Raw genomic sequence first — 24638 nt, 5'->3', positions numbered from 1 at the left:
GAGAAAACATACTACTCGCTTGCCTCACCGTTGCACTGGTATGCGGTTTTCTTGAATTTCCTGTGCATTCCTTGGACGCCAACTGAACGACTGCAGAATGATGACTCGATTTATCTCGACGCGCAAAAATTGGGTGGGACTGTAAGCCTTTTGCTTTTCCAGCCTTCGTTCTAACGGGTTCATAGAACTTTGGTTAGGGTCAATGCAGAGAAGCAATTTTTACTCTGAAATAATTTGCGTATATCAATTTGTTCCTAATTTGATTAAAACGGTCAGCTTTTCTATATTCCTATTCGTGTATTCTCTCAGGCAAGGAAGATACCGATTGGTAATTCTTCATGTTTACCCGAAGTGATTAGTTGACCAGGCAAAAAGGTTGACTTAGTGCAACATATTTTAGAATTTCATTGGTGCAAATAGTATTGGAAATTTCTCTTTCGCTTTTCAAAAGCAATGAGGCGATTCTTTTATCTTTTTTTTAAACCAAAGTTCAATTTAACGACTTACCGGGCTTGCAGCACTAAATTCAATCGCATTGCAACACAACCCAAAGTAAGACTCCATGCTTGCAAATTCCTCATTTTTCGCTCAGCGTCCCAGATATGTCCGACCGGTCACGAGGGTACATCCATCTTCCGGTGACTGTTTGTTGAGCTTTAGATAACACAATAGGAAAAACAATATACAGAAACTTTCAGGAGTCAAATGTTCCGTGGAATTCCAGGCGTGAAGGGCTGCGGGCAGATTTACATTCAAGTCCTAATAGCACCCAACCAATCTGTGAAGGACTTCCTCATTCAAGACGCCGTGCTGTTTTGATGTCACCAGTATGACAATTATCGCTGATCATAAGTGCACTGATTATAAAAAAACTTTACTGTTTACTTACAATAACGATTCAGGGCAGTTGCAGGTTTAGTGGCAAATCCCAGGTTCGGTTTACCAAATATTTTTCATCATCAACGGGGTTTTACAGCAATGAGTAGGCCACGTATGATGGTACACTGATGGCACAGCCTCTGCGACATTCCTCGCCTCATCATTAAACTTATGTACTAGACTTCCGTACGGATGGTTTGACTTTATATATGAAGCCATCTGAGTTATCTATGTATCGGATGCCCAAACCCGGTCTTGCAACTTCACCATGAGGATATGGAGGATTTCATCAGTGACCGTGCAAAATTGAGCAACGATTTCTTGTTAGTGCCGGTTGTACGCAGAATGTGTCTATGCTCAAAAATACATGGATATTAAATGATACATACGTGCTCCTGGGTGGCTTTTCGGACAAGAAAATGGCAAAGCATCACGTCACAGCCGAACACGCTGTACACATTTGCGCCGCCGGCCTGCCATTAACAAACGTCCTAACTGGAAAATGTTCGTCCATCATTCCCTTGAATAAGTCGAACAGTTTATGCACGGGGGCAAACTGTTCTCTCTCCACGAACACATAAATAATCGGACACCCGGTTCCCATGCCATCCGTTACCAAGGTGGTATACAACTCCTATCTACATGCCGAATATTAGGTACTCTAAAAAAATGCCCAAGGAGGTTTGTTGCATGCGTTCCATCTACATTCAGTACATCTGGAAAGTGTCAGAATAACGCTATCTGCTAACATCAGGAGAAGCACATGTGGCTATAGTGACCTTCCTCTGACTGTCGCACAAGCAGGCGTCCGATCTCCCAAAGTTTTGCCAGGACCAAAGGCATATCATCTGTCACAATAAAAACCAACTATGTGGCACCTACTCAACAGGGCCGGTCGACACTTCCGGCGGCAGCTGTATATATCTTGAGTGGTAAGGATCTTGCTTAATTCATAGGCCAAAAACTGTCGCACCTCACATGACGGCTTTACACATTTTAGAAAAGCATTGCAAGTGCCCAACTCGTCTTCGGTTAGCCGTCGGTTAACCGGAAGCCGAGCTTACAAAAAGTTTGACAACCTATGGTTGTGTTCAAGGTAATGAGAGGTGACTGCCAGTTGGTTCCTTTGCCTCCGTAGACGAGACCTCACTGGACAGCCGGTGCACTTGTAGTACACCATTCGGAACGCAAGACAGCGTTGGTGCTTTGATTACTGGATGAACGCACAAATACCACATAGTTACCCTTCATCTATTGATTTAAGACCTCAAAGGCTGTGAAGGATGAAAACGATACAGCCCCGAATTTCTCAACAAAAGCTTGTGAAGCCACTAATGGTATCTCTGGATTTCGAAGGTTGCGGACTGATTATTCGGTACGTGATTGGAGTCCTGATGTCGCACTTCCTGACGGTTTGAATAGAGCTGCATAGAAAGTTTGGAAAGAGCAAGTTGGGAAAGAGTGCATGAATACATGGTCAGTGGTGCTAGAATTTGTACATCACCTACAAGTAAGTAAGCAAGTAAGTATACCGTCAAGTAAGTTCAAGCAGTGACAATCGGCCACCGCACATAGTGAAGTTGTCGTGACAATACTTCTCTTCACTAGATGACCACTACTAGTCACATGTTCACCATTGGAGTCCACGCACCTTGGTTGGTATGTAAAGTCGGGCGGGTGTGCTGAGCTGGTTTGAGTGATGGCATTAGATGTTGCCTTTTTCACCGTTCTTGTTCCAACTACGTGTGATACCAGGTGACACGTTATGAATCAGTAGCAGAACATTGTATTTAGGAAGGATTAAGTATCGAGCTGGGATACAACACAAGCGCCTCCCAAAATATTTGGGGATGGGATGTACGCGACACATATCTAACGCTAGACCAAAATGGAAATGATTCTGATGTTTCTATAGACATGTATTGCTGTGATAGTGGACACTGAAATGTATCAGAGGTTCAACGTTATCCTGTAGACCCAATGCAGTATTGCAACATACAGTAGGCACCGCACGCAGTTTAATCAAGCAGCAGACGGCCAGGTTTTATCGATGTAGTGTGTGAATATTATTGATCAGATACTGGACACTGGATTGTGTTACAGAACCAGAACTAATGGGTAAACCTATGGGCACCCTGAAGCCGTGTACAGCAAACTCGGCATTGCAGGAAATTCTCGTCCGCGCAAAGAAATGATTTGACACATTGGAACCGGGTTCAAGCGGCAACGTCTCCCAGGCGGATCTGTCACTTCGTCATGTTCGAGTCACTCGTTGCACTCAAAGTTGCTACTTGGACTCGTAGTGGATGTTCTGTTGTAGAATCGTTACCTCCGATACTAGACAAAGTTGTGAACACCAGGGTCTGAGATTATTAGAAGGTCTTAGGATTGTGCCGCTGTCCGTCTCCATCACCTGCCTTGTTAGTAAAATTCTGGAGTAAGAATGCTGAATAAGAATGTGGTGCTACAGCGGTTAATATATTGGATAATCTAAAAGAATGGGCTTCAACTGACTACCACACAGTCTGTCCTACGTAAGATGGCCAAGAGAGCAGGTTGACCCCCCAACTGATGTAAGGGGTTGCCACTGACATGCTTACATGCAAGAATGACAAGGTCCCAGTCTTCGGTCCCGGTCGCTTTGTTAGGTAGGTTCTAACCTCCAGTAGCTGATACCAGCATGGAGGCAGGTGAGAATCTAGGCTTTAGGAAATTTACATGTACGGTGTGCAGACAACAGTCTTTGGTATGACGCCCTAAACACTGGCAAATTTTGAATAGCACATCACACACTAAGGATAGAATTCCAGCACACAGATGAGCGCATCAATGAAAAAACAGCAGCAGGTTGATCAGATTGAGTATCCCCTGTTTCTTATGGCTAAAACTGCGTACATCATTCTGTGCATTTGTCAGGATTTTTACTATGAACTGACAGATCATAATGGCCAACATGTCACGCCTCCGAAGTCGGTTTGGGGACAACATGATGGTTTAGTGGTGACTGTTAATTTGCTATTCATCGTGGCCCAAGCTGACTGTTTTGGTCGGTTGTTTGCTACCTGATCGTCGACGTTTAGCGTATATCTTTTCCATGAAAAGAGAAAGCTATCATGGATTCACATAGCCATAAGTGAAAACTCGAATGTAGTCATTAGTGATGAAAGCTCACTCGCGTTCGCGTTTTACGGAAACCCCGGCGCAAAAGAGCGCGTCATCCAATGACCACGGGGCCCGCCAATATAAACAGATAGGTATGCCCTTGTTCTCTGCAGCTGCAACATTCTCAAGTACAACTTGGGATTTCATTTTAACAGGACAGTAAAATTGGACTAGATAGGTAGCTACCAATAATTCCACTTTATTTTTCATCATTATGTTAATCTCAGTTCAAATTTGGTTTGCTTCGTTGAAACAGCTATATGGACTCATGGTGTTATGAGTAAAGAGACATGGAAGTGAGAACTTTCAATAAAGCCGTTCTAATTAAGTAGTGGGTTGAAATTAATGTTTAATATCTACAAGGACAAATCTTACTTAGAACAGATATACCTAGCAGACAGACATCGTACGATGTCTTCCAGTCACCTTCTTCATATGATTCAGGTCTGATTCCCAAAACGGATACGTGTTACAGTTTTTGCCTAGATAATATTCCGAGGGTTAATTCACTTTCTACCCATTAGTAATCGATGTGTCGCGAACACTTTATTGATCGTTGCTACACCCAGTAGAGTGTAGCGAGAATGCCTGCATTACTGTCTTTCACTTGGGTAAGAACATGGTTTGATTAAAAGGTTGCTGTCTACTCATTCATATCTACGTGGAAAATTCGTTCATGGTAGCACCAACTAGTTGTTGTCACTGGATCAGAAAATTCCTCTCCTTGGGGAGTGGCTCACGTCACATTTGTGCCATGGATCATTCGCCTCACCCAGGTTTTATCGACAAACCTTCACCGGCTCAACTCACAACCTGAATGCTTGCCTGAAACGTTGTACTTCCAGGTGTTGCTTGTCTGTTGCGTGCGGTATGAGTGAGACTACGGAAAATCAACTATGTTGTAGTTTGTTGGATTGACCAGTGGGCAAATAGCACACGCCCATGTGCTGAGATAATGTAACTGGCAAGACATATAGTCTGTTTTAATCCATCGGAGCAGCAAGCTGCTTACACTCTATCTGCCTTGAAACCGCACGAGTGATAGTCTCATCAATCAAAGAGTTACTGACTGAGAACTTCCCGGCACTCTTCAGAGAGTGAATGCTGATCGGTGGGAGTATCATTCGTTCCGTGCAGGGTATGAGCATCTCTTCACATTTTTCAGTGATTCGTTTTATGTAAGTTTTCCTAGTTCGACTTCTGCACCTTTTTATACCTATATATGAGATGTATATGTATTGAACCCAGATTGTTTATTTTTACTGTACTTGTATGGAAGAAGAAACTCACTACTAGGAAGATGCAGACATAACGATAACCAAGACAGCGAACTTCACTAGGGAACGGGCTCAGTCGAGGATTGGGATATTAGTAAGATGACTCACAGAGTTATCAAGTTATCCCTCATAGAGGACGGCACTAAGCCATTTCACTAAGACTCTACTTTGGTGTAGCTTGCTGAGCCATTAATGCGCTACAGATGTGTACAAAAAGGCCAGAGTAATATCAGTATGGAGACGATAGGACAGTTTTGGCTTTCAGACTAATCCGCAATACTGTTTATTGAATGTAACGGACTACTCACGTTCTTTTCGGATGTTGGATAATTTTGTCACATACTTTTTTAGTATTCAGAGTTGTTTGGTATAAACTTGTGAGTGCTAGTTCCAGAATCGCAAGAAGTAAAATTTATCCATCCAAATATATTTTATTTCCAGCGAACCACATGGGTGTCTTGAGAATCTCGAGATATCTCGCCGATTTCTGACTGTAGTTCTTATGAGACTGAGAGTCAAAACATTCCTGGAATGGCTTTCAGTAAACTCAGACAAGCCACCTTATTCTCTATGAAAAATCTCAGATTTATTGCAGTGAAATGCTATTAAGATATCGCTTCATTTGTTGCGGTAAGGTGGATAAAACAAACAATTAATCGTTGAACGAATAGTTGCCCTCTGTTGATGACTCCATCTTCCAGATATGAGGTCGTTCTCAAAATATACCTACGTATTTCTTTAACACTACACAAGGCCGCTACGGAACCACAGGTGTTAATTAATGTGCACTGGGAAATGGATTATTTCTGTTCACATTCACATGACTCTCGTTTGAACATTTGACCTCCCGTCCTATTATTCTGGTGTGTCCACACTAAAGGAGGGACTGGACTCGAATGCAATCTTATTTGAGATCATCAGCAATGCATATCCAAAGGCCATGCTGGGGTTTGAACTCTGACATGCGTATATTTGTAGGAAGGGAATAGACCACCGGAGTAAACATCCTGTACAACCAACTTGCCAGAATGCTGACATGAAATTGCTTGACAAGGACGATAAAAATCCGTTCATAGATAAATTACACTAATACCTGTCATTTGAAAACGGGGAAATCCACTCTATTTCATCTCAGTAGGTCGAATGTTGATTAACTGGGTGAGGGAGACCTCATAGTAATGAGTGCCAGTAGCAACTAAATTATTCCCAGAGGAAATTCTTAATAGTTAGGCTAGCACATTTGTCAGAAAATATCAGTTGTAACTGAGCCTTGAAATTTTCTGGCGGAATATCTGAGAAACGTAGATGAGTCTTATAAAAAACAGGTCCCAGTTAGTTGGTGCGTCAAACATTTGCCAAAAACTGGTCTTAGGCCGATGCCCCAAGTACAATGGAAGATATAAGAGGTTATCCAAAATAGAGCGGAGATTACCAGAGTCACAAGACAAACTATACATCGAAATGAGTGGCCAGAGCCAGTGGACGTTCACTGCCAGAGAGATATCATTCCAAAGCAACAACGGTGTTTACTCAAATTCAACCAGTTAAGCTCATAATCTATATGTTGCACTAACATCCACCCTTAACATTATTATTGTGGTAAAACCCAATGATATATTTGGATGTTTGTTAATACGGACTGGTTTACATAATTTGTGTTTCATATCCATTAGGACAAAACGGAGTAGCGTTCTGTGCTTTGTGATACACAAGGTAGAGATAGGTCAAATGCTCTTGTTTGTTCACAAGTACAAGAATTATACTATTTTCTTCAACTGTCCGATTGTTCAGATGGTTTCGGCTTCAGCTGATGGAATAGTGCAAATTCTAACCAAGTAACGCGCCAAACTGCCCCATCTTTGTGCCACCTTTCTACGACTTCCTTGTTTGTTTATTGTCAACCACTCATCAAGTGAAGAACAATGGGTAGAAACACCTCGATGTACTAATCGTAGTTCAGTTATTGGAATGGTAGCTTCCATCTCCACACCCGGCTATGTGTACTGGAAATTTGATATCTCACACTGAGTGAACAACATCAGTGTTCGAGATTTAAGCAGTTTGCCTTCTGCATTGATATACCTATAAAGAGGCGTCATATGACCAGTTGGGAAATTGAAGACTGGGTAGGGAGATTGATGCTGATCAATTCCAGGCCTTTTCTTGCTACCAGTGGAACCATTCCCGAAAAACGTTGATGGAGTTTGCCAAGCGTAACACACTGCTCATAGGATTGCTGACAGAGGACCATCATAAACGGGAGGTTCAGGTGGATTCAGTTAGGTTTCCCGTCAGAACCAAACTATTTGTTCAGATGGGAGATATTGTGAGCGTAGTTTGTCCCATTTTTCTGTTTTATATTTGGGTTGTCGGTGCTGTCTCAGTTGATGAGACAAAACTGACTGGTGGAACACACTGGCCGACGATACGTCGTATGTTGTTATCCACCCACCAAAAGCTGTTTTTCCAGAAAAGGTCGACATCGTTCCAACTACTGTTACATAACTGGACTCTGCAAAATGACCATCAGTGAGGCCGTATGAATCAAGTTTCAGCGGGCATCAGCGCGTACCCAAAAGGTCCTAAAACACCGCAGTCGGTTTCTATGGCACAGACAGATTTGTTGTTGACTCACTGTATCATAGTATTCGAGTACCTTAGTTCCCACGCCACTCCTACAAATCACAACTATCTACTCATTCATTTTTGATGGCTAGTTTTCTGTCATGTCAGTTAATGCTCATCAAGCAATCTTCGTATACAACTGTGTTTCTGGTCGCAACGTGCGGGATGTTACCTTACGTATTGCCGCGTTCAGTGAGCCAGTCTTCAATGGCAGGTGGATCTCAGCACACATCTGTTTGGTGCCGTGTAAAAGCCAGCTACTACCTGAGGAGTACATGCTCTTCTTTTGAACCAAATATATGTATTTTCGTTTACCAACTTACTTTTGAGTAAGCGAAACCCTGTCGGTCCATCACGACAGTCTAAAATCCTTGTTGTATATATTCAACAGCCTAGCAACATTCTATGGGCCCTTTTTTATTAAGATGTGCATTTCTTAGTTTATCTTCAGGAAACAGTGACGCTCGATTTTTTTGAAGTGTCCATGTGCTTGTATGCATGACATAACGATCAGGCAACAGCTTTGAAATATCGTCAACTTTGTGTATGACAACTCCAGTGAACACTAGCAACCGGTAAATCCTCCAAAGAGCCCGCCAGCGGTGAAAATAGAATACCAATAGTTTTGAAGTTGTTTATTAGCAAACATCAATTGAGCAGTTGCGAGCCGTTGACCAAGAAACTAAAATTCTCACATGCACACAGTTTTTAAAAACTGAACATTCAGCGGTGAAAATACCAATAGTTTTGAAGTTGTTTATTAGCAAACATCAATTGAGCAGTTGCGAGCCGTTGACCAAGAAACTAAAATTCTCTTCTCAACACAGTTTTTAAAAACTGAACATTCCCAAGCGTTTTCCGGGACTTTCATGGATATTCGGTGACCATTATTCAATTGCAAACAAGCACCGTAAAACATTTCCACAAGTTCCGTAATAAACTTCACCTTCCATCAGACGCTGAGTGGAGCTTCGACATGACCACAGACTGCTCACATGCCTACACCGTTACACAAGGAGGCCGAGAAATGTTTCCACGTGGAACGTTTCTATTCTGAGGTTTCTTGGTCCCACGCAACAGAGAATAATCTATGCTGAAGGTTGATTTTCTGCTATCTGTGATGATGATGATGATGATGACGATGATGATGATGATGATAATGATAATGATACTCATCATGGTCCCACACCCTGACGCTGTAACATTTCTGCGCTCCGTAAATACCAGTACATGAATCCATGGTCATGTGCCACAATCCTTTTACATTCCCTTCATTGCTCTGAATTTTTATCCTAAAGCGGACCTTGTTTTTCCATCCCCAACCACTAACCTAATCTTTTTTCAAATAATTTAATTCACTATTTTCTCCGGTGCTGATTGCGCTATTTATTTTGTGGTTGTGTTTTCGTCCTATCTTAGTTAAAACACCACATTGTGAAAGTTTCAGTCATCCAAGTCAAACGGACGAAGTACATGAGGGAAATATGTAACATTCGGAATGGTTGTTAATCAGCCTAAAGCAACAGTGAAGCTGGGAGCCGTTGTTTAGAAGGGTCCATAGTCACTTTTTACACTATTAAACAAACTTTGTACACCACGTATGGTAAATGCATCAATATCCGACCCAGTATACTCCTCTACGGATTTTTATCCAAATCTACTCTCTGTGGATTTGATGGTGGACATGTGACAAAGTTATCACAGGTACAAAATAATCAATTTGAATTTTAAAATGTTCAGACCCTCGGCTCTCATGAAGATGCCCTCAACAGACATCTCTGCATGAAGTCATTTAACGGAACATTCTACCCAAATGGATGGATGGAAATTATGATGAATTGAGGCGGTTTTCTTTGGTGTACTAATTTGCCGGTTTCTTACCCACTTAAATTTAGGCTTTGCGTAAAAGAAAATTGTTTTAGCGTTGTGTTCACCACTCGAACAATCTCAAAATTCGACTAGATGATAATATGTCGAGGACTCTTCCTTGTTTGATCAAACAGCAATGGTCGGATTTGGGTTAAAGAAGTCAGATCTGGTGGACACATTTCAGTCAGTAGTCTAACTGGGGGTTTTATATTGGTCGCCCTTTTATTTGGCATGAATGATTCTACGAACAGCCTGTATCAAGGCAAGTGTGTTGCCGTCTAGCATTTGGCCATCAAATGTGTTGTTATTCTGATAGCGTACGAATCTGAACGAAGTTGTTTCTTCTTCGGGATATTCAATCTTTTGGGAGTACGCGCGCTTCCAATGAGTGTAATGTGTCACTCACATTTCGTGGTATGTTAGGTGTGATAGGGCCCGAATCACTGAGATATTACAGTCCATACCGGACAGCAAGAATTTTTCATGTTAGCTATTTGTGCAGTCCAGATTACAAACCAATTTGCCCACACATGGGGAATCTCTTCATCCTAGGGGTTAGTTTTAGCACTAGTTTACTTTCTGAGTTTGACGATATTATGACTACAAACTGACCATGTGATTGGTGTACTTAAATCGCTGCCGTCTTCTGTGATAACAAAGAGGCATGGACACATCCATCATGGAAACTTGTGCTGCATCAAAGAGTATTAAAAAACCACTTAGCTCTTTTCATCACGCATGACGAATTCAGACAACTTGCAGGTTTTCCAAACAGCCCCAGTTAGGATCATTCTTAGAATAATGGTCAACAAGTGGCACTGCAATAAGCACCGCCCCAAGCGTTTTCCGGGACTTTCATGGATATTCGGTGACCATTATTCAATTGCAAACAAGCACCGCAAAACATTTCCACAAGTTCCGTAATAAACTTCACCTTCCATCAGACGCTGAGTGGAGCTTCGACATGACCACAGACTGCTCACATGCCTACACCGTTACACAAGGAGGCCGAGAAATGTTTCCACGTGGAACGTTTCTATTCTGAGGTTTCTTGGTCCCACGCAACAGAGAATAATCTATGCTGAAGGTTGATTTTCTGCTATCTGTGATGATGATGATGATGATGACGATGATGATGATGATGATAATGATAATGATACTCATCATGGTCCCACACCCTGACGCTGTAACATTTCTGCGCTCCGTAAATACCAGTACATGAATCCATGGTCATGTGCCACAATCCTTTTACATTCCCTTCATTGCTCTGAATTTTTATCCTAAAGCGGACCTTGTTTTTCCATCCCCAACCACTAACCTAATCTTTTTTCAAATAATTTAATTCACTATTTTCTCCGGTGCTGATTGCGCTATTTATTTTGTGGTTGTGTTTTCGTCCTATCTTAGTTAAAACACCACATTGTGAAAGTTTCAGTCATCCAAGTCAAACGGACGAAGTACATGAGGGAAATATGTAACATTCGGAATGGTTGTTAATCAGCCTAAAGCAACAGTGAAGCTGGGAGCCGTTGTTTAGAAGGGTCCATAGTCACTTTTTACACTATTAAACAAACTTTGTACACCACGTATGGTAAATGCATCAATATCCGACCCAGTATACTCCTCTACGGATTTTTATCCAAATCTACTCTCTGTGGATTTGATGGTGGACATGTGACAAAGTTATCACAGGTACAAAATAATCAATTTGAATTTTAAAATGTTCAGACCCTCGGCTCTCATGAAGATGCCCTCAACAGACATCTCTGCATGAAGTCATTTAACGGAACATTCTACCCAAATGGATGGATGGAAATTATGATGAATTGAGGCGGTTTTCTTTGGTGTACTAATTTGCCGGTTTCTTACCCACTTAAATTTAGGCTTTGCGTAAAAGAAAATTGTTTTAGCGTTGTGTTCACCACTCGAACAATCTCAAAATTCGACTAGATGATAATATGTCGAGGACTCTTCCTTGTTTGATCAAACAGCAATGGTCGGATTTGGGTTAAAGAAGTCAGATCTGGTGGACACATTTCAGTCAGTAGTCTAACTGGGGGTTTTATATTGGTCGCCCTTTTATTTGGCATGAATGATTCTACGAACAGCCTGTATCAAGGCAAGTGTGTTGCCGTCTAGCATTTGGCCATCAAATGTGTTGTTATTCTGATAGCGTACGAATCTGAACGAAGTTGTTTCTTCTTCGGGATATTCAATCTTTTGGGAGTACGCGCGCTTCCAATGAGTGTAATGTGTCACTCACATTTCGTGGTATGTTAGGTGTGATAGGGCCCGAATCACTGAGATATTACAGTCCATACCGGACAGCAAGAATTTTTCATGTTAGCTATTTGTGCAGTCCAGATTACAAACCAATTTGCCCACACATGGGGAATCTCTTCATCCTAGGGGTTAGTTTTAGCACTAGTTTACTTTCTGAGTTTGACGATATTATGACTACAAACTGACCATGTGATTGGTGTACTTAAATCGCTGCCGTCTTCTGTGATAACAAAGAGGCATGGACACATCCATCATGGAAACTTGTGCTGCATCAAAGAGTATTAAAAAACCACTTAGCTCTTTTCATCACGCATGACGAATTCAGACAACTTGCAGGTTTTCCAAACAGCCCCAGTTAGGATCATTCTTAGAATAATGGTCAACAAGTGGCACTGCAATAAGCACCGCCTATTCGTAAGGTACTAGGCATCTCAAGTCACTTAGCAACCGCAGATCTTGAAGAGGGAGACGTCATTTAGCTCAAAAAAGTGTTCCACATAGTTCGATACAGCTTATTTTGAAAGTTCATATGAGATTTTGGTTTACCGATTTTTTATTAGAGCCTCAGGAATGTTTGGGTTTTTTGAAATGGTTTAGGTTGTGATACGAAGACCTAAGGTTCACCGTTTCGTGTTCAGTCTTTCAAATGAAATAACTTTATGAAATCGAGGATCTCCAAGAACTTAAACTATCTTTCAAACAAGAATCCCGCACAATAGTATGCAATGTGAAAACTTACTTGCTCACTCTTCACTCACCTCCAACAATGTGAATATGCGAGTAGAATAAGCATAGACACACTCGCAACTCCCAGGATGCCAGCCGCCAATGAACCCAGACAAGCTAGAATAATGGATGAACTGTTTTGTGCAACAGTACCGCAGTTTCAACCTTTCATACATATGTATCAATTCTCGACAAGTTCGCATGAAATTTTGATGAATCCTAAGAAGCGCAAGTGGCCAGACTCCCTTGGGTATTCCGATCTACGCTGATGCAGACTGACAGCAGCTCACGTACTGCAGACTATTCAGTCCTGGGGCCTGGCTTCCCCTTTTTGTCCGGGTTGCCAGAATGCTGTTAATCCACAAGTAGACAAGTTTATGCATGGTGTGACAGGGGGCTTTTGCATAAAACATGCATGTGCATTAGTAACGTCGTTTGTTTACAATCAGTACTTGTTTTTTTCAAGAAATACGACACCACTCCAAACCTCAAGTGCGTATTCCTAGTTAGGAAAGTACATTTTCGAGTATAATTTGCTGGATCCGTTTGGATGACGTTTTTAATCCAGTTTCTAGGACAGGCTTTTTCCTATATTCTAAGGATTCCAACATTTAAGATTTCAGGTTGTCTGTTTAATCGTCTTGTTCCTAATTTCAAATCTCCCCACTATTTTGAGCTTCTTCTATGGTTTATACAAGTCCAAATTTTATATACTTCTGGTGAAATCTGTGAAAGTTATGGGAGTAAAACTTTTAGTATGTCTTCTGCGTATATTTCATATTTCGATATATATATATATATATATTATATACATATTCGATAACTCGGCACTCTCGTCAGAACAAACAATTCTAGTAGCAAAAAAACAAACCCTGACTGGGCCAAGTGACAATAAAAAAGCCTGATGTACCTGTCAAACTTTGACCCGAAAAAGATGTGTGTAGGAATCCTAGGAATCCGATTCAGCAAACTTATATCTCACCATTCGGGTGACCGATAAATGTAGCTTTCTAAAAAGCGACTTCAAAGCTGTCATGCATGAGTGGTATGATTAATCGTGTATCATTTCAAAAAGAGCAAGCCTGCGACACTGGACTGCTTCATAACAAGTTACGAATTTCTTTGGCGTCGCCTTAATACTTGAGATTCACAATTTTCTTTAGAAAATAAATTTATAGCAGTTTATTAAAATAGGGATTTATCAAGAAGAGATCAAATTATAATATGTACACGGCATGTATTTGGTTTTAACAAGATCAGTATTTCTTTTCTCCACACTGCTCACAAGACTGCTGAAAATTCGTATAAAAACAGTTTACTGCCTAGTTTGCTCTGGTTAGAGCTTATCACTCCGGGCTAGTCACCAAGTTCCATCAACATCATGTTTTGCTTGAGCTCAAACTACACGCTAGTAAAGCAATACATTCGTTTTCAAATTAAATTAGTACTAAGCTGAATCTCAACTGAACCTCTCGGTTATGATATTCTTCAACTGAACGCGCTTCACAAAGGTCACTTCATGTTTCGTTCCACATGTCATTCGAGATATCGAAATGAGTTGTCTTGACATAATTCACTACTACTGAAGCAACTAATAACTCTAACAACGCAATGTAGGTCTCGCCCTTGTTCGATATTTGTTTTTTCCGTCCTGTTTGTTGATGTGTGTATTGTGTTGCGCTGTATACGTATATCTGCATGACATGTACTTGCACTTTTATTTAAATGCGTGTTGATGTAAACTGCTTGATACAGTGGCAGCAACTGCTAGTTCCCTCTTTTTTCGCTGTCATACATTTGTTCTTCTCCCACTACATTGTTATCAGTGTCCTTGTAGATCCATCCGTTAGGACTGTCCGTCTTGCACCGGCCTTGACCGTAACACCGGATGAGACTGCACCAGCGGCCCAAAGCACCGAATCAATGTTCCGTCCTTCATGTCTTGTATATCCAGCTTCTTTCAATGTTTTCGCGCTGAAGTAAGCAGGACCACCGACCCACTTGACATCGATTCGTGCTTTTTCTGGCAAGAGACGATCCAAAGGCTAACTTTTGAGGAGGATGACTATGCACCTGTTCGGAGTTGTTTCTCTCCCGGCTTTTTGGGACAGTACAAAGTGCGAGCAAATCGCTCAACGATTGAGAGGCTGGTTAGTCCAGAGTTTAGGCGAACTTATCCGAATCGTCTTTTGTGCTCTCGTCCAACTGCTTAACCGTTAGATATCATTTTTCTCGAAAGAGCGCCATATTTTGTACTGTGCGAGATGATTCGTCTGCGGCACCGCACTGCCCGTCCCACCCAGGCACTGGATATCAGACGGAACAGTACCGTGAATTAAATTTCAAAAAAAATCGGCCGATCCCGTTCGACTAACAATCAGATCTCAAATAAAGGTTACCGTGCGTGACGAACGTGCTTATGAAGCAATAGGGACGAGAATATCCGAAGACTGTCTTTTTTGATCAGCGCGAACAGGCCTGGAGACGTGTCTGTATTCGAAATCACAAAGAATGAAATTGGTGAGACTATCATTAAGGAAGAACGGCACATCGAGAGCTTGACTACGCACTATCACATACATGTCTCTTGGCTACTTGGTGTTACCCAGTGTGATTGTAGAACCGTACCAGAACCCAGAATGATGCATTTATTATTTCAAGCGCCACGGACATCCCAGTCCGTATGACTTTTTACACACAACGTTCAAGAGGGGTGGTGCAACCTTCAGAAAGTGCGCCTCTTATCAGACACAGGACCTTAGTGAACGCATTCGAGACATTTCCGGCTGTCCACCGGTAGTGAGGCATCAGACAAGTCTCGCTATGCCGTGTGAATAGGTTGACGACCCACCTTTAAAGAGCGCAAAACTTTAGATTCGTCTCAATAAATGAATTGTGAATTACGAGCTAATTACGAACCGGAGTAACTTCCATACTTCACCTTGAATGACCCAGTGGCTTTCCTGGTTGGGTCAACCGACTGACCCTCCTGCCCGGATTATCCAACAAGGTAGCATTAATGATGGTAGGAATATTTTCATAAGGGAAACTACTCACAAGTTTGCCGAAAACTCTTCGACAGCCCACGACCGGTTTCGCCCTTCTCGGGGCTCATCAGGTAGGCGCAGCCCCCGAGTTTCCGTCAACCTTATGATCCACTTGAACCCAAACTCGGGGACTGCGCCTACCTGATGAGCCCCAAGAAGGGTGAAACCGGTCGTGGGCTGTCGAAGAGTTTTCAGCAACCTTGTGAGTAGTTTCCTTTATGAAAATATACTGCGATATCTCAAATATCGTGCCAACTGAATCATGAGGCGGCCTGTGTGCAGCACATTCAGCTGGAGGATATCATAAACGAGAGATTCAATTGAGTCTCCCGTGAAAACCAAATTGATTTGCAAATGAGTGTATTTCTCGAAGACGGTAGGAATATCTGGACAATTATTTTTGAATGATTGTATGCTTCGTAGATTTTGCATTCACATCGCTCTCGGTTGAAAAGCCCTTCAACTTTTCTAACGCAATTATTCCGGTGGAATAGTGGTAACAAGTCGCCTTGCGTGTCAGATGTCCAAAACATGGCCAAGGTTACCCGCCATTAATTGGCTATAATGTGGTCAATCTTTCATTCCAGTGGGCCTCCCCCGCCTCGGAGTGAACAAGCGAAGGGAGACTGTTCAAAACGGAGCGATATGAATGTGAGTTTTTTATACCTCACAGCCACCTACACCTAAACAAGGTAACTATCGTAGCATGTACCTTAACACATGTTCTGTGTGTAGCGGATGGGAGGACGATGCATATACATATATATGTATATATATAAAGTTACTTAGCTAGTGTTGCCCTCAACTATGAGCCTGAAGTTCAGTTGAGTCACTGCCTCCAAGCCCACGTGATGTCACCTAATCGTGAAAAATTGCGTTACGCACTGGTTTTCTGGGGAAGCCAATTATGATTTACATATTCATCCGGCTGAAATCATGTGGTTGTACATGTGTACGATTTTGTTCATTGTACAGGGACACTGATTATAAGATAGTTTGTGAAATGATCTGTGTAGATACGGCATGTTTTGTAAGCGTTGATCCTTCATATTTTAATCGCTGCCATCGGAAATTGGCGACACTATTGGAGTAGAAATTGCAGCAATATCCTTTCGACGTATACTGTTGATGGATTTGTCTATAGTACGATGTTCCCTGCACATGCACAGTTACTGACATCTAACCATATTGGTTCCGGTTAACTGAAGATCTCCGTAAGTCACTGGGATAAGACTCGGTCGTTTTCGAACCGTCTTTAGTAATCTTGACAGGCAGGTTTCGATTATAATTGCATATGTTTGTTGATGTGCAAATTAGTCTGACTAATAATTTGGTAAGCAGCGACCGAGATTGAATTTTATTTACATAGTTGACGTCGTCCTCTGTGGGATTCAACTATTGTGCAGGCTTCTTCGGGGTATGTCATAGGGTTTTACACCCAACTTTGGATGTTTCTGCTGTATGAGAGAGATATCTTGTTGCACAAACTGCTCTGGTTTGTTGCAGTTCTCTTCAGAGAGTTTCTATCAAGCACCTGGCCTACACCTTGAGTAATAAGTAGCATCCGATAATACGAATGAGTAACGAAGATTTCGTACAGTTTATGCTGAAAAGCTGAGGGGACTGCTCAGCTGTTTTGGCATAGGTTCCGCTCAGCTTAACAGCATTGACGAACTTTAACTGAAGGACAATTTTCCATTAAAATCCCTAAATCGCTTCACAATACCTGCAGTCTGTAAATAGCTCAGAGGAAGAGGTGAAAATTTCCATCTGATAGGTTGTTACTCAAGGAACCAGTGAACACGTAGCCACATGATGTGAACTGCCTGATTAAAAGATGAGCGGTGCTATATCTTGCCTAAGTGCAAGCTATCACGTTGTTGATGAGGCACTCGTGACCGTACGGTTTATTGTTCAGCTATTCGTCAGGAGGCCACGGACTCGAGTCTGCCAGGCAATTTGTGAAACGTGTACTGCTGATGATTTTGTATAAGGATAAGGCGGCTGCACACTACTTCTCGGTGTTTCAGCACAGACTGACCTCAGTGAAAGGACGAGATCTCCAGTGAAAACCATCAAATCTCCTCACACTACCAACAATACGACTTTGCGTTTTGCTGGTTCTTCTACGGCCTCTTAGTTACATTACTGCTTTTTCCTTTTTTTTGGAAGTACTGCTCTGCTGATATTTAAGAGTTTCGATTATTTGTGATGAAACTGGTTATCCCATCGTGCTGGCATGCATTGAGTACGTGTCACGTGCGTCCCATTTCGTACCCGTTCTGAGTAAGCGTGGAAACCGTCCACACAACGGTTTGTTCACAGCGCCATTCATGGACTTTTCAGAGACAGCCGGTCCCGATTAGTAACCTATGAAGATGATACAAGGCCTGCAGGATTATTCGCTGAAGCAGTAGTCCAGGTCTTCAGCCGGAAGACCTGGGCTATCTGGGGAATTGCTCAGANAAGCAGTAGTCCAGGTCTTCAGCAGGAAGACCTGGGCTATCTGGTGAATTGCTCAGAAGTGTGCCTCTTCCCATTATTAAGGATATGAGCGCGTATCTGCATATACCTGACGTGGATGACATCAGTGCATTCTGTCTCGATGAGATGCTACGACGGTTAGCGCAGTTTGAGACTTGGAAGTTGTACGAGTGAATACCATCAAGATACCATCCCATACACATCGGGTGTTTGCTTAAACCAATGGTATTCTTACCTAAAAACATAACTTTCAGGAGATCATAGCACCATCTTTCGGAATCCTCTCACAAATTTGCGCCTGAGTTTAGGATATGGCGGAAAATCAACAGATGCCAGTACTTTACGAGAATTATAACAAATGGGTAAAGGGCTTCAATACCTCTGCTTACAGGATGTGGAGCATGATCGAAGAGTGGAGTTTTTAAATTCACCTCAACTCGTTGGCTCCGTTCCTCCTCGGCAAACATTTTTAAGGAAGACTCTTGACCTGAACTGCCGCTGCTCAACTATGACGGACGAAAGTGACACACTATTAATCTCTGAAAGCAAAGGTTGCAAATCATCCGAGATTCTTGGATTTATTGATATCTTGAACCGGCTAGTTGCTGTCTTGTTGAGGAGGGCTTACTGCAATATTTTTGAATGCGAGATGAATACTTATCTGACCGCAGTAGTGATTAATAGTGAACACAAACAAATGGAGAGAAGGAGCTCGAGCGGGTTTTCATCTGCTCTCTGTCAAAATAACATGAAGTACTGACCTCACAAAATTCATTAAGTTAACTAAAGCAGGTTGGTGGGTCGGTTGGCAGCTTCACAGTTTTTTGGCATCGACCCCGAAGTGTGAGTATCTAGGCCGTCCACATGTTGGGCCGAAAACAAGGTCATATCAACTGCCTGCTGCTTCCCTATTTTTCAGGGTTCAAAGGTGCTAGTCTACTGCAAATTCTTCACATGATGATCACAGTAGAACTCATCGTTACTTATTTTTCTATGAAACCCGAAGCCCGGTTATTTGATGCATTTGTGGTCTAATGAGTGCGCTTTAATTAAACGCTATGCTGTAAAACGTTCATTATTGATTTCGGTCATAATTTTCATGTAGACCTTGGTTGTACTTAGCTGAATGACTTGCCGAACTCAAACGATTCCGTCAACCTAGACAGCGCATGGTATATCTCCCGATATGAAATAATGCGGCCTGACACCTGGTAACGAATTGGGTAATTTCTGACGGGAACAGCAAAGTGTCGTGTCCCGGTGCACTGCCCTTGATCGATGCTTTCATTCTTCCTGGCTCTGGGATGCTAAGGATCATGGATAGTGGACGCGATCACCACTTTATTGTCAGCGTGCCATTCAATCAAGAAGTCCCCGTCAAAAATACTTGGGTGTGGTGCAGTTCAGTAGTCCGTCAGAAACTTATTGACCGCTTTAGCTGTAGAAGTTTCCACTTCTTAATGCAGTGGCACACGTTCGAATATAATTGAAAAGCGTCCAGCCTGCTGTTTAGACTGACCAGCATGCTGAGGCACAATTATTGTGTAAAAATGAAAGATTGTATCACTGGTAATAACTTGAAGTTACATTATTTCTTTCACCGGGGATACCACTGATGAAACCACTAAAATTAGCACAAGTACTCGTCCTAACATGAACAGTGTAGCACTGCTGCGTTAAACGTGTTTTCTCTTTTATTGTCCTTACATTGAATCGAATGACCAGTTTTAAAATGTTACACTCAGCGCACTTCTGTTCACATTTTGATTGTATTTCTTCCGTGCTTGGCTTTCGGTGTTATTGGTGGTATGCTGGGAATATTCAATAGTGTATGCAAGCCAATCCGGAGATTGTGGACACACGGATGTTCCGCTTCTCAACTAGAATTTGTCAACGCTCTATCCTCTATTACCCTACTCGATGATGCTATGCACCTCTTTAGTTTTTATTGACCTATGGAATACACAACTTATAGAAGACAAAGGAGGGTGTACACCATTTAGACGTGACACATTACTCATAAAGTAATCGAAAACCTCTCAGAAGTCCGTGGCTTGTTTTTCCCTCCTTGGGGCTAATCAGACAGATGTAGTCCCAGAGCTTCCACCAACGCTATGTTCTATATGAATGTAAATTGCATGATATTTGACCTGTATACTAAATTTTTTTCAACCAGGGACTCATTTGAACCCAATCTGAATATTTAGCTTATGATGTTCTTGTTCAAATAAAGACCACGCCACTTCCACTTTCAGTTCGTACGATATTGGAGATACCGCAATACAGTATACAGACGTAATACACTAATCATGAGGCTGCTAAAAACTCGTCGATAACACAAGACCGGTCTCTTCCTTCTTGTGGCTCATCAGGTGGGCGCAGCACACAGCTGAAGAATAATAGCACAAATGACAGATTCAGCTAGGATTCAGGTGAGCCTCTTGTGAAAACCAAATTGTTATGGAAATCGGTGTATTTATCGAATAGGGTGTGTACCTCCTGATTGGACTTGGTAGTTAGTTTCTTGATAGAGATTCTGTGTGTGATATAATGGCCTTGCTTCAGCTTAAAGAGAGGCCGAGATTTCAAAGTCCCTGTATTTTCCAGCAAAAGTTGATGGGAATCGGATACTGTCCACAGTGAGCTAATAACTCATTAATTATCATGGATGAATACAATTTATCTTGAGAGCAAATCCCTGTGATTCTTCTATTGTCGTCCACAGTCATTGGAGCTTACCGCGCTTGAATAAATCACGTATCCCGTGAGAGCTATTCATAATTCACCAGCAGCCTTGTATGCTGACATCCATTATGGATGTTAGGCCCAAATAAACCTTAACCGATGAGTCACTGAGCGAGAGAAATGGAACAGTGGGAATCAGCGACCGCATTGAAAGCAGCTTTTTACTGTTTATTTCAGTGTAGCTTAAAAAGAATATATTTAAGCAGGTCATGAAAATTATCCAATCTAATGAATGATAAAGTGACAGTGTATGACAATGCAATTAATCGACAAGTGTTAATGCAGCGCATACATGTGGCATAAAGCTTTCCTTTTGAAATTGGGATCATTTGCTCTGAGATTATCAGAGAACCTATGCACCAGATACAAGGGTATAGTGTGAAATTTTACGTGCTCCTGATATGTCGCTCACATTGGTGACAGATACAAAAAAATACCAGGTGATTCAAACACCTTCTTTATGTAGGGTGTTTAGCGGGATGTGCATAGTCTGACTGATTATGTCCAACATAAAAAATGCTGTGGAAAGTTAGGTTAAATATTTAACACTTCTGTGACGGGTAAAAGTAGCCACGGTTTGAGAAAAAGCTGTTTCAATAAAATTTTCACTGCGTTCTGCAGTTCGAAAGTCCAGTTACGCCTTCAGGAACTAAATATGAAAAGTGGAGTGTGTTAATATACTTATCCTATGCTGCCACACTTACCGTCTTTTTCGTGCTTGGCAGAATGTAAACCGTACGTTTAATTACATTGATCATAGGATAAACAATCACGCTTCACACATGCTGGTTGCAAACATATTGAAAACGACATTGGGCTCTTGGCGAACTATAATCATTCGCCGATTACTCTGTTACTTACGGAGAACTTAACTGAGTCCCTCGTTCTTGATGTTCTGCGATAGTAGTGCTGCACCTACGTGATGAGCTCCAAGAGATGCGTAACTGGTAACTGGCGGTCCAGAAATTTCCAAAACATTATAAATTGTGTTCTGACAATGAATTACACTACGATTTCTCGTATAGTGTAACAACTGAAATGTGAAACAGTCCTTGTGCAACAGATTCGGTTAAAGAGTAGCGTAAACGAAGGATTCAGCTGGAATTCTCTTGGGTCCTACGTTGGAAGCATTTAAATGGGTGTGATAAGATAACTGTCGAATTTGGGTTAAAGTAAAGAGGTCACTTCGGAACTGCGTCTGATTGATGAAGGAAAAAGCCATTAGTGACCGGTGGAGTGGTCTTCTACAGCCTGTTTTATGAAGATAATGAGCTGTATTCTGCCGCAACTGGCGAACAAAGAGCATGTGTATTAAAAGCTAAATATAGTTCCCGATTATCCGATTATCATCCATGTCAGTGTAATTAGTGTGTTCGTTTTCAATTACTGTGACAAGATGGCGAAATGTGAAGAATATATTTTCAGTTACTTATTCAGAATCTGGTTTGCTCAACGCTCAAATGGATCTAGGATATGAGGTACACGTAAACCAGTCTCGCACATCTATACATAGTGTCTATTAACATACATTTGTGAATAAATCTAAACGACAAACATTTCCTCCTCATTTCTAAATAAACTATGAAATATATTTGCGAAAAGCGATCATAAGATTTCAGAATGCAGAGTTTGTCATCCTGACCCCTAAGAATCCAAGTCATGAGGGTAATGTGAGGTTGGGCGTGTTGCCGATTAACTGAACTTGGTTCAAGATCACATTTTTTAGCATCTTTGGTTGTAGCTAAAGGTTCGACTTTCTAACACCTAAATTTAAGATATGCTTTCTGACAAAACTCGAGAAAACCTTTCAAGATTAGTCCAACATTGAACACTGGACAGTATGAAAACGGCGCAGTGTTGATTTAACTTGAGTAGTTCATTAGATGCTTTCTGCAGGCATCTCTTCTTCGTGAGAGTCTGTTTTGATCTAAATTATTTGGTCTAAACCAGACAGACCACTACAAGGCTTTATAAAATACCGTAACATCGTTGGATACGATGACATGATTGGTTGACTACCGAACCACTATTACTAGCTTATTGAAGAGCCCAAGTTTCCCCCAATTAGTGCATTCATTGACACACAATTTTACGGCACCCGTTGGAAAATATGTGAAGACAAACTCTCATTTGCCAACTGAAAGTGTGGTAAACTGAAGGTTAGACTGAACGCTCGATTACAGTGGACATCAACTCCAGTTCTGGGATACTGGGACACTACATCCTCGCTTGTTTTGATGTAAGGGAAAAGTGTAGCGCTCTAGAAATCCAGATGGATCCCTTAGGACAGTGTGGTATCTTCAGAATTTTTGCGCTGAGGTTTGCTAACACTAACAGCCCTGCATTCTCCCCTACAACATGAGCATTTCCCCATTTGGCACACGTTGAGAATGCAGCTGCAGATGATGCTCCACTCGACCATTGCCATCGTTGTCGTTGGAAGACGTCCCCGACAGCGATTGGCTAACTGAGTATTCTGGTTACTGATTGGTCGAATTCAGCCCAATAATCTGGTTGACTTTCGGCGATCACAAGAACGTTGCGAAATCTCCCTCGAGTTAGCTGCTCACTGGTAAGCAACACCGTAATCTGAATGTTTATACCAGGTTAATTTTTCGTTAGGAGCTGAAACTGAGACGCACTTTGACAAGTTTAGCTACAATTTCGTGTAAACCACATGAAGTCTACAAACCACGATTCTCATCTCTATTGAGAGTACTCTTCTTTGACGACAGTTTACTTCTACTCACATTAAGCGCTCTCTTTAAATAGCTCCAATCAAGTATTTACCAACTGTCAGTCCAAAAGTGTTGAATCTGGTGGAAAAATATATTGAACAGCAATGGTGACAATACACTGAATGGAATCCATGGAAACGGAAAGGTGATTTGATTTGGGCTGAAATTACACCCTGTTGTGCAAAAAATAATCGACCGGAAAACTCACCAGGTGTACACCGGGCGCGCACGAGCTTCCTGCAAAGAATGGATTATAACCTATTAAATTTTATTTTATTCCATTGACACATATGATCGCCGATAGACCAGACCTATATTAAGTAACTTGTGACCATCCCGGAAATATTGCATCGCTGAAACTGGCATTCTAAAGTTGCTACTGCTTGATGCGCGAAAAACCACCCAAATTCAAGTACTAGTGTGTAATGGAGAGCGAGCCCCCACGGTAGGTCAGTCTGTGGTGCAGTGGTCATTGCTGATGGAAAAGGTAATTCTTGGATAGTAGGAATAGGTTCTCTTCTTAAACATGTGATGAACGAAGCATCAATAGTTTTATATCAAAATTACATTCGTGCACGAATGATGCACGAATGATTCGAGTGGTGATACCGTTAGTAGAACCTTCGTAGTCTTTGACAAGGTAATAATAACCTCTCAATGGGAGGTATGAGACTGCTTTATTACAACAATTTTCCTTTGTGGATTGCTATGCAGACGAAGCATGAATGCTCCGTAAGCTTTGGAGTAAATAGACTGAGGTTTTCTGAGAGAATTGCCATGGTGATAAGCTGTTTACTCCAAAA

At 41.7% G+C, this 24638-nt stretch overlaps 1 protein-coding gene across 1 annotated transcript in view; it reads right to left on the bottom strand.

The window, feature by feature from the left end:
* Window positions 1-588: 588 nt before the first annotated feature.
* T265_09090 (hypothetical protein) overlaps window positions 589-24638 on the bottom strand; it is a gene marked incomplete at both ends in the record, with an annotated part of 34270 nt that continues 10220 nt past the window's right edge. The window contains 2 exons of the mRNA XM_009175075.1: window positions 589-654; window positions 24044-24072. Coding sequence (XP_009173339.1) covers window positions 589-654; window positions 24044-24072 — 95 coding nt within the window. The remainder of the gene's footprint in view (window positions 655-24043; window positions 24073-24638) is intronic.

This window comes from Opisthorchis viverrini, assembly GCF_000715545.1.
Source record: "Opisthorchis viverrini unplaced genomic scaffold opera_v5_255, whole genome shotgun sequence".
Classification (NCBI taxonomy): Eukaryota; Metazoa; Platyhelminthes; class Trematoda; order Opisthorchiida; family Opisthorchiidae; genus Opisthorchis; species Opisthorchis viverrini.
This window is presented reverse-complemented; position numbering and strand designations above follow the sequence as displayed.